The 12,023-nt window shown below is 47.9% G+C and overlaps 1 protein-coding gene across 1 annotated transcript in view; it reads left to right on the plus strand.

Annotated features, from left to right (window-relative positions):
* OBSCN (obscurin, cytoskeletal calmodulin and titin-interacting RhoGEF) overlaps positions 1–12,023 on the plus strand; it is a 452,890-nt gene that overhangs the window by 75,151 nt on the left and 365,716 nt on the right. The window contains 4 exon segments of the mRNA XM_044292830.1: positions 64–339; positions 610–885; positions 1,454–1,729; positions 2,093–2,368. Coding sequence (XP_044148765.1) covers positions 64–339; positions 610–885; positions 1,454–1,729; positions 2,093–2,368 — 1,104 coding nt within the window.

Genomic DNA, 12,023 nt, shown 5'->3' on the forward strand with positions numbered 1-12,023 from the left:
CAGAAGACTGGACAGGTACTGGAAGAATATTGTATAAGATATAACGTCCTCTTCTTTCTCTAGAACCAGAGCCGGCCTTCATCAACCAGGACAAGGTCCAGAAGGAAGTGGTGGCAAAACTGACGGAGAGCGCCGTCCTGAGCTGTGAGGTCTCTGATGGAAAGACGGAGGTGAAATGGTACAAGGACGGGAAGCTGATCACCTCCAGCAAGAAACTGAGGATAGAGACCGAGGGCAAATACCGGCGTCTGGTGGTGGAGCAGGTGGAGAAGAAAGACGCTGGAGAGTACAGCTGTGAGGTGGCCGGACAGAAGATCAACTTCAAAGTCAACGTCAAAGGTTGGTTGGGTTTCTATTGACTAGGCACCAGATATACCTGGCACCAGATATACCTTTTGGTATTCTGTATAATTCTTGACACCATATATAAATCTTAGTGTCATTTATAATTCCTGGTCCCAGATATAATTCTTAGTATTCTTTATAATTCTTGTCATAACATTCAGATATTTGCCCCATGTATAACTGTTGGTATCACCTAATCTACAGAAGACTGGACAGGTACTGGAAGAATATTGTATAAGATATAACGTCCTCTTCTTTCTCTAGAACCAGAGCCGGCCTTCGTCAACCAGGACAAGGTCCAGAAGGAGGTGGTGGCCAAACTGACGGAGAGCGCCGTCCTGAGCTGTGAGGTCTCTGATGGAAAGACGGAGGTGAAATGGTACAAAGACGGGAAGCTGATCACCTCCAGCAAGAAACTGAGGATAGAGACTGAGGGCAAATACCGGCGTCTGGTGGTGGAGCAGGTGGAGAAGAAAGACGCCGGAGAGTACAGCTGTGAGGTGGCCGGGCAGAAGATCAGCTTCAAAGTCAACGTCAAAGGTTGGTTGGGTTTCTATTGACTAGGCACCAGATATAATGATAATATATCATGTAAATTTCTGGCACCAGATATAGATTTTAGTATCGTGTAATTTCTTCCTCCAGATGTATATCTTGTTATCCTGTATAATTCCTGGCACCAGATACGAATCTTAGTATAATAATAATAATAATCTTTATTTCCATCGCACCAACATATTCCGCAGCGCTTCACAGTTCAGGGGGTTCATGTACAAACAGTCAAATAACATAGCAACAGACAAGTCCATAATTAGAACAAGAGGAATGAGGGCCTTGCTCGCAAGAGCTTACAATCTATGAGGAGATAGGGGTGACACAAAAGGTAAAAGTGTGTGTTTTGTGAAATGGTCCAGCCATCTTGGGAGAATAGGGGAGCATCATGTATACTTTGTGGCACCAGATGTAAATGTTAGTATCATGTATAATTCTTGGCATAACATTCAGATATTTGCCCCATGTATAACTGTTGGTATCACCTAATCTACAGAAGACTGGACAAGTACTGTAAGAATATTGTATAAGATATAACGTCCTCTTCTTTCTCTAGAACCAGAGCCGGCCTTCATCAACCAGGACAAGGTCCAGAAGGAGGTGGTGGCCAAACTGACGGAGAACGCCGTCCTGAGCTGTGAGGTCTCTGATGGAAAGACGGAGGTGAAATGGTACAAGGACGGAAAGCTGATCACCTCCAGCAAGAAACTGAGGATAGAGACTGAGGGCAAATACCGGCGTCTGGTGGTGGAGCAGGTGGAGAAGAAAGACGCCGGAGAGTACAGCTGTGAGGTGGCCAGGCAGAAGATCAGCTTCAAAGTCAACGTCAAAGGTTGGTTGGGTTTCTATTGACTAGGCACCAGATATAATTTTTAGTATCATGTATAATTCTTGGTGCTAGATATTAATCTTAGTATCATGGATAATTATTGGCAATATATATAAACCTGAGTATTATGTATAATTTTTGCACCAGAGATACATCTTAGTATCATGTATAAACTTTGGCACCAAATATAAATGTATCATGTATAATTCCTGGTATCAGATATTAATCCTTGTATCACATATAATTCTTGTCATAACATACAGATATTTGCCCCATGTATAACTGTTGGTATCACCTAATCTACAGAAGACTGGACAGGTACTGGAAGAATATTGTATAAGATATAACGTCCTCCTCTTTCTCTAGAACCAGAGCCGGCCTTCATCAACCAGGACAAGGTCCAGAAGGAGGTGGTGGCCAAACTGACGGAGAACGCCGTCCTGAGCTGTGAGGTCTCTGATGGAAAAACGGAGGTGAAATGGTACAAGGACGGGAAGCTGATCACCTCCAGCAAGAAACTGAGGATAGAGACCGAGGGCAAATACCGGCGTCTGGTGGTGGAGCAGGTGGAGAAGAAAGACGCCGGAGAGTACAGCTGTGAGGTGGCCGGGCAGAAGATCAGCTTCAAAGTCAATGTCAAAGGTTGGTTAGGTTTCTATTGACTAGGCACCAGATATAAATCTTGGTATCATGTATTATTCTTGGCTTTAGATATAAATCTTAGTTTTATACATAGTGTTGAGTGAACCGAAGTATACGAAGCAGAATTCTGTCCGAAATTTGGGAGAATTTTGATTCTAAATTTCTTGCGCTTCGTAGTAACGAATCAGTTTTCCTAAACCGGCGGTTGCATGTGATAGAAAGTGAATCTAAGCGTAAATGAGACGAGCCTTGGGGACACAAAATTGCCCATACTGTAATTACATGCAGCCAGCCAATCTGCAGGGAGGGTGCAGGAAGTGTACAGGGAGAGTGCAGGAACAGTGCAGGGAAAGTGCAAGGAGAGTGCAGGAAGTGTACAGGGAGAGTGCACGAAGTGTACAGGGGAGTGCAGGAAGTGTACAGGGAGAGTGCAGGAAGTGTACAGGGAGAGTGCAAGGAGAGTGCAGGAAGTGTACAGGGAGAGTGCAGGAAGTGTACAGGGAGAGTGCAGGGAGACTGCAGGAAGTGTACAGGGAGAGTGCAGGAACAGTGCAGGGAGAGTGCAAGGAGACTGCAGGAAGTGTGCAGAGAGAGTGCAGGAAGTGTACAGGGAGAGTGCAAGGAGACTGCAGGAAGTGTGCAGGGAGAGTGCAGGAACAGTGCAGGGAGAGTGCAAGGAGACTGCAGGAAGTGTACAGGGAGAGTGCAGGAATAGTGCAGGGAGAGTGCAAGGAGACTGCAGGAAGTGTACAGGGAGAGTGCAGGAACAGTACAGGGAGAATGCAGGGAGAATGCAGGGAGACTGCAGGAAGTGTACAGGGAGAGTGCAGGAACAGTACAGGGAGAATGCAGGGAGACTGCAGGAAGTGTACAGGGAGAGTGCAGGAACAGTACAGGGAGAATGCAGGGAGACTGCAGGAAGTGTACAGGGAGAGTGCAGGAACAGTACAGGGAGAATGCAGGGAGACTGCAGGAAGTGTACAGGGAGAGTGCAGGAATAGTACAGGGAGAGTGCAAGGAGACTGCAGGCAGACTTATTCTGTATCATCATTCAAAGTCTCTATGTCCTAGAAAAGTCATCAAGATGCAGAGAGAGTAGGGGCCTTATGTTCCTGATGACAAATTCTCATCGATATTAGATGAGCAGGGTGGCTCAGTGGTTAGCGGTGGCTCAGTGGTTAGCACTGGTGCCTTGCAGCACTGGGGTCCTAGGTTTGAATCCGACCAAGGACAACATCTGATATTTGTATGTTCTCCCTGTATTTGCGTGGTTTTCTTCTGGTTTCCTCCCACACTCCAAAGACATACTGATAGGAAACTTAGATTGTGAGCCCCATTGGGGACAGCTTGACGCTAATATCTGTAAAGCGCTGCAGAATATGTCAGCGCTATATAAGTGCATAAAATAAATAAATAAAATGATGTGGAAAAGGAGGAAACGCAGATGGCTGTAGAAGGGCTCCCACCTGTTGGGCAGGAGAGCGCTGGAGTTGGAGAAGTGGGTATGCCAGGACTGATTACTATTCATATTTACTGTGAACCTGTAGGAGATTGCAAGCAAGAACAGCAATAATCTACATATTGACCCCCAAGCTCCATCAGCTTCAGATCAGACCCCATCAGACCTCAGATCAGACTCCATCAGCCTCAGATGAGACCCCCATCAGCCTCAGATGAGACCCCCATCAGCCTCAGATGAGACCCCCATCAGCCTCAGATGAGACCCCCATCAGCCTCAGATGAGACCCCCATCAGCCTCAGATGAGACCCCCATCAGCCTCAGATGAGACCCCCATCAGCCTCAGATGAGACCCCCATCAGCCTCAGATCAGACCCCCATCAGCCTCAGATCAGACCCCCTGTCAGCCTCAAATCAGACCCTGTCAGCCTCAGATTAGACCCCATCAGCTTCAGATCAGACCCCATCAGCTTCAGATCAGACCCCTATCAGCTTCAGATCAGACCCCTATCAGCTTCAGATCAGACCCCCATCAGACTCAGATGAGACCCCCAGCCTCAGATGAGACCCCCATCAGCTTCAGATCAGACCCCCATCAGCCTCAGATCAGACCCCCCATCAGCCTCAGATCAGACCCCGTCAGCCTCAAATCAGACCCCGTCAGCCTCAGATCAGACCCCATCAGCTTCAGATCAGACCCCATCAGACCACAGATGAGACCCCCATCAGCTTCATATCAGGATCCATCAGACCTCTGATCAGACCCCCATCAGCTTCAGATCAGACCCCCATCAGCCTCAGATCAGACCCTGTCAGCCTCAAATCAGACCCTGTCAGCCTCAGATTAGACCCCATCAGCTTCAGATAAGACCCCATCAGACCTCTGATCAGACCATCAGCCTCAGATGAGACCCCCATCAGCCTCAGATCAGACCCCCATCAGCCTCAGATCAGACCCCCATCAGCCTCAGATGAGACCCCCATCAGCCTCAGATGAGACCCCCATCAGCCTCAGATGAGACCCCCATCAGCCTCAGATGAGACCCCCATCAGCCTCAGATGAGACCCCCATCAGCCTCAGATGAGACCCCCATCAGCCTCAGATCAGACCCCCATCAGCCTCAGATCAGACCCCCTGTCAGCCTCAAATCAGACCCTGTCAGCCTCAGATTAGACCCCATCAGCTTCAGATCAGACCCCATCAGCTTCAGATCAGACCCCTATCAGCTTCAGATCAGACCCCTATCAGCTTCAGATCAGACCCCCATCAGACTCAGATGAGACCCCCAGCCTCAGATGAGACCCCCATCAGCTTCAGATCAGACCCCCATCAGCCTCAGATCAGACCCCCCATCAGCCTCAGATCAGACCCCCCATCAGCCTCAGATCAGACCCCGTCAGCCTCAAATCAGACCCCGTCAGCCTCAGATCAGACCCCATCAGCTTCAGATCAGACCCCATCAGACCACAGATGAGACCCCCATCAGCTTCATATCAGGATCCATCAGACCTCTGATCAGACTCCATCAGCCTCAGATGAGACCCCCATCAGCTTCAGATCAGACCCCCATCAGCCTCAGATCAGACCCTGTCAGCCTCAAATCAGACCCTGTCAGCCTCAGATTAGACCCCATCAGCTTCAGATCAGACCCCATCAGACCTCTGATCAGACCATCAGCCTCAGATGAGACCCCCATCAGCCTCAGATCAGACCCCCATCAGCCTCAGATCAGACCCCCATCAGCCTCAGATCAGACCCCCGTCAGCCTCAGATCAGACCCCCGTCAGCCTCAAATCAGACCCCGTCAGCCTCAGATCAGACCCCATCAGCTTCAGATCAGACCCCATCAGACCACAGGTGAGACCCCCATCAGCTTCAGATCATACCCCATCAGACCTCTGATCAGACTCCATCAGCCTCAGATGAGACCCCCATCAGCTTCAGATCAGACCCCCATCACCCTCAGATGAGACCCTCCATCAGCCTCAGATGAGACCCTCCATCAGCCTCAGATGAGACCCCCATCAGCTTCAGATCAGACCCCCATCACCCTCAGATGAGACCCTCCATCAGCCTCAGATGAGACCCCCATCAGCCTCAGATCAGACCCTGTCAGCCTCAAATCAGACCCCGTCAGCCTCAAATCAGACCCCGTCAGCTTCAGATCAGACCCCATCAGACCTCAGATCAGAAGTTAAAAAATAAATAAAAAAACCTCACCTCTCCTGCTCTGGATGGTGCTGCCACTCATCGCTCCCTGGTCTTCTCCTAGGCCATGTTCCACAGTGACCTGATATTGCACAGGGCTAGGTCATAGTGCACGCCTAGATGCACCACATCTTGATACTGTAAGCTGTGGGGAAACAGTGCAGAGCGGGACCTGGAAGAAGACCAGGGAGGGTGATTACAGCCAACGCTGTGCTACCCTCACTGCTCCCCCTCCCCCCCACATATTGATGACCGCCTCCATAATAGAAGCAGCCATTAACATTTGGACTATAAAATGCACTGCCACTTTTCCCTCACTTTTGGTGGAAAAAAGTGTGTCTTATACTCAGAAAATTACAGTAATTCCTGGCTTCACATATAAACCTTAGTATTATGTAAAATTCTTGACACCAGATATGTCTTAGTATACAGTTTAATTCCTGGCACTAGATATAAATCTTAGTATCATGTACTATTCTTGGCACCAGATGTAAATAGTACAATAGTAATGTAAAGCAGATATAAAGCTTACTATCATGTGCACCAGTTATATATCTTAGTATCATGTGCACCAGTTATATATCTTACTATCATGTGCACCAGTTATATATCTTACTATCATGTGCACCAGTTATATATCTTACTATCATGTGCACCAGTTATATATCTTACTATCATGTGCACCAGTTATATATCTTACTATCATGTGCACCAGTTATATATCTTACTATCATGTGCACCAGTTATATATCTTACTATCATGTGCACCAGTTATATATCTTACTATCATGTGCACCAGTTATATATCTTACTATCATGTGCACCAGTTATATATCTTACTATCATGTGCACCAGTTATATATCTTACTATCATGTGCACCAGTTATATATCTTACTATCATGTGCACCAGTTATATATCTTACTATCATGTGCACCAGTTATATATCTTACTATCATGTGCACCAGTTATATATCTTACTATCATGTGCACCAGTTATATATCTTACTATCATGTGCACCAGTTATATATCTTACTATCATGTGCACCAGTTATATATCTTAGTATCATGTGCACCAGTTATATATCTTAGTATCATGTGCACCAGTTATATATCTTACTATCATGTGCACCAGTTATATATCTTACTATCATGTGCACCAGTTATATATCTTACTATCATGTGCACCAGTTATATATCTTAGCATCATGTGCACCAGTTATATATCTTACTATCATGTGCACCAGTTATATATCTTACTATCATGTGCACCAGTTATATATCTTACTATCATGTGCACCAGTTATATATCTTACTATCATGTGCACCAGTTATATATCTTACTATCATGTGCACCAGTTATATATCTTACTATCATGTGCACCAGTTATATATCTTAGTATCATGTGCACCAGTTATATATCTTACTATCATGTGCACCAGTTATATATCTTAGCATCATGTGCACCAGTTATATATCTTAGCATCATGTGCACCAGTTATATATCTTACTATCATGTGCACCAGTTATATATCTTACTATCATGTGCACCAGTTATATATCTTAGTATCATGTGCACCAGTTATATATCTTACTATCATGTGCACCAGTTATATATCTTAGTATCATGTGCACCAGTTATATATCTTACTATCATGTGCACCAGTTATATATCTTAGTATCATGTGCACCAGTTATATATCTTACTATCATGTGCACCAGTTATATATCTTAGTATCATGTGCACCAGTTATATATCTTACTATCATGTGCACCAGTTATATATCTTACTATCATGTGCACCAGTTATATATCTTACTATCATGTGCACCAGTTATATATCTTACTATCATGTGCACCAGTTATATATCTTACTATCATGTGCACCAGTTATATATCTTACTATCATGTGCACCAGTTATATATCTTACTATCATGTGCACCAGTTATATATCTTACTATCATGTGCACCAGTTATATATCTTACTATCATGTGCACCAGTTATATATCTTACTATCATGTGCACCAGTTATATATCTTACTATCATGTGCACCAGTTATATATCTTAGCATCATGTGCACCAGTTATATATCTTAGCATCATGTGCACCAGTTATATATCTTACTATCATGTGCACCAGTTATATATCTTACTATCATGTGCACCAGTTATATATCTTACTATCATGTGCACCAGTTATATATCTTAGCATCATGTGCACCAGTTATATATCTTAGTATCATGTGCACCAGTTATATATCTTAGCATCATGTGCACCAGTTATATATCTTACTATCATGTGCACCAGTTATATATCTTAGCATCATGTGCACCAGTTATATATCTTACTATCATGTGCACCAGTTATATATCTTACTATCATGTGCACCAGTTATATATCTTACTATCATGTGCACCAGTTATATATCTTAGTATCATGTGCACCAGTTATATATCTTAGTATCATGTGCACCAGTTATATATCTTAGTATCATGTGCACCAGTTATATATCTTAGTATCATGTGCACCAGTTATATATCTTAGCATCATGTGCACCAGTTATATATCTTAGTATCATGTGCACCAGTTATATATCTTAGCATCATGTGCACCAGTTATATATCTTAGTATCATGTGCACCAGTTATATATCTTAGTATCATGTGCACCAGTTATATATCTTAGTATCATGTGCACCAGTTATATATCTTAGTATCATGTATGATTCTTTGAGCCACATATAAATCTTAGTGTCACGTATAATTCTTGGCACTAGATACACAGACGTGGATTATATTGTTGGCACCTTCCATTAAAGAAAGAAAACCTGCAAATAACTTGCAACAGGCTAAATTAATAATAAATAAAAATTTACTGATAATCAGCTAATGAAAATCAGACATTTCTTTAGAATTTAGGTTCAGGAGAATAATAAAAAAAACAACAACAATGAATGAACCCGGCCGGGACACAAATGATGGTTTCCTTTGTAAAAATTGAAAGTTTTGACCATAGGGACATGTTAAACTAAGGTATGTCCTGTAATTAGCATCACAGGGTTCTGCAGACTTGTAATCAGTCCATCTGCCCAGTTAGAGGCTGAAAAGTAGCCACGGTGCTGTTTGGTGGGTACCACACCGAACATGGACCAAAGAAGAAAGCTATGGAGAGCATTGTCTCAGGAGACTAGAAAGACAATTATAGACAAACGTGTTAAAGTTAAAGGCTGTAAGACCATCTGAAAACAGCCTGCTGTTCCCGTTACTACAGTTACATATATTCAGAAGTTTAAGGTCTACAGGACTGTAGCCAACCTCCCTGGACGTGGCCACAAGAGGAAAATTGATGACAAATTGAAGAGATGGATAATATGAATGGTGAACAACAAGCCCAGAACAACTTCCAAAGAGATTAGAAGTGAACCCCAAAGTCAAGGTACATCAGTGTCAGATGGCACCAGACGGCACTTAATGGAAGACAACTGAGGAGGAAACCACTGTTGAAAGCAAATTAAAAAAAAAGCAAGACTGGAATTTTCCAAAATGAATATTGACAAGCCACAAGTACCTACTGTGAAACATGGAGGAGGCTCGGGATGCTTATGCTTTGCTGAAGCTGGCACAGGGTGTCTTGAACATGTGCAGGGTACAATGAGCAAAATGATCAGAAAGCTTGTTCTCAGCCACAGGTCAAGGGTCCGAGCAGGATAACGACCCAAAACACAGCTAAAAACATCCAAGAACGGCTGGTAACAAAGCATTGGACTATTCTGAGGTATGAGCCCCGATCTAAATCCTACTGAACATCTACGAAGGAGCTGAGACCTGAGACCGCTGGAGAAGTCTACTCACAGTACAAATGAGCCAAGGTTTGACACATTCTATTTGCCGATTCCCTGAACTTCAATAAGAAATTCTATTTGTTATGAATTAATTCATCTCGAATCTCGAAAAACAGGTATAACCAGGCCACTCCGCCTCATCATATTCATCCCACTGGGTGGCCCAATCTTAGTGTGAACGCTTGGAAGTTAAACTGCAGGGAGATTGCAGGAAGAGCGTATCGCTGTGTGCATTACGTCCTAGTGCACCCACATTCATAGGTAATGCCTTCTGTAGGTACTGTGCCGTCAGTGCTACATTACTGTGCAGGGCACCGAGATCCATAGATAATCCCTTCTGTTAGACAAAAAGAAAAGCATACAGCAGCCTTCAGTAAAGTAAACAACCTGTGCTCGCCCCTGGAGGGGGGTACCGCCAGGTGGGCTTAATGCTCGCCCCTGGAGGGGGGTACCGCCAGGTGGGCTTACTGCTCGCCCCTGGAGGGGTGTACCGCCAGGTGGGCCTAATGCTCGCCCCTGGAGGGGGGTACCGCCAGGTGGGCTTAATGCTCGCCCCTGGAGGGGGGTACCGCCAGGTGGGCTTACTGCTCGCCCCTGGAGGGGGGTACCGCCAGGTGGGCTTAATGCTCGCCCCTGGAGGGGGGTACCGCCAGGTGGGCTTAATGCTCGCCCCTAGAGGGGGGTACCGCCAGGTGGGCTTAATGCTCGCCCCTGGAGGGGGGTACCGCCAGGTGGGCTTAATGCTCGCCCCTGGAGGGGGGGTACCGCCAGGTGGGCTTAATGCTCGCCCCTGGAGGGGGGTACCGCCAGGTGGGCTTAATGCTCGCCCCTGGAGGGGGGTACCGCCAGGTGGGCTTAATGCTCGCCCCTGGAGGGGGGTACCGCCAGGTGGGCTTAATGCTCGCCCCTGGAGGGGGGTACCGCCAGGTGGGCTTAATGCTCGCCCCTGGAGGGGGGTACCGCCAGGTGGGCTTAATGCTCGCCCCTGGAGGGGGGTACCGCCAGGTGGGCTTAATGCTCGCCACCCTGGAGGGGGGTACCGCCAGGTGGGCTTAATGCTCGCCCCTGGAGGGGGGTACCGCCAGGTGGGCTTAATGCTCGCCCCTGGAGGGGGGTACCGCCAGGTGGGCTTAATGCTCGCCCCTGGAGGGGGGTACCGCCAGGTGAGCTTAATGCTCGCCCCTGGAGGGGGGTACCGCCAGGTGGGCTTAATGCTCGCCCCTGGAGGGGGGTACCGCCAGGTGGGCTTAATGCTCGCCCCTGGAGGGGGGTACCGCCAGGTGGGCTTAATGCTCGCCCCTGGAGGGGTGTACCGCCAGGTGGGCCTAACGCTCGCCCCTGGAGGGGGGTACCGCCAGGTGGGCTTAATGCTCGCCCCTTGAGGGGGGTACCGCCAGGTGGGCTTAATGCTCGCCCCTGGAGGGGGGTACCGCCAGGTGGGCTTAATGCTCGCCCCTTGAGGGGGGTACCGCCAGGTGGGCTTAATGCTTGCCCCTGGAGGGGGGTACCGCCAGGTGGGCTTAATGCTCGCCCCTGGAGGGGGGTACCGCCAGGTGGGCTTAATGCTCGCCCCTGGAGGGGGGTACCGCCAGGTGGGCTTAATGCTCGCCCCTGGAGGGGGGTACCGCCAGGTGGGCTTAATGCTCGCCCCTGGAGGGGGGTACCGCCAGGTGGGCTTAATGCTCGCCCCTGGAGGGGGGTACCGCCAGGTGGGCTTAATGCTCGCCCCTGGAGGGGGGTACCGCCAGGTGGGCTTAACGCTCGCCCCTGGAGGGGGGTACCGCCAGGTGGGCTTAATGCTCGCCCCTTGAGGGGGGTACCGCCAGGTGGGCTTAATGCTCGCCCCTGGAGGGGGGTACCGCCAGGTGGGCTTAATGCTCGCCCCTTGAGGGGGGTACCGCCAGGTGGGCTTAATGCTTGCCCCTGGAGGGGGGTACCGCCAGGTGGGCTTAATGCTCGCCCCTTGAGGGGGGTACCGCCAGGTGGGCTTAATGCTTGCCCCTGGAGGGGGGTACCGCCAGGTGGGCTTAATGCTCGCCCCTGGAGGGGGGTACCGCCAGGTGGGCTTAACGCTCGCCCCTGGAGGGGGGTACCGCCAGGTGGGCTTAATGCTCGCCCCTTGAGGGGGGTACCGCCAGGTGGG

The sequence above is a fragment of the Bufo gargarizans genome, chromosome 5 (genome assembly GCF_014858855.1).
Source record: "Bufo gargarizans isolate SCDJY-AF-19 chromosome 5, ASM1485885v1, whole genome shotgun sequence".
Taxonomy (NCBI): Eukaryota; Metazoa; Chordata; class Amphibia; order Anura; family Bufonidae; genus Bufo; species Bufo gargarizans.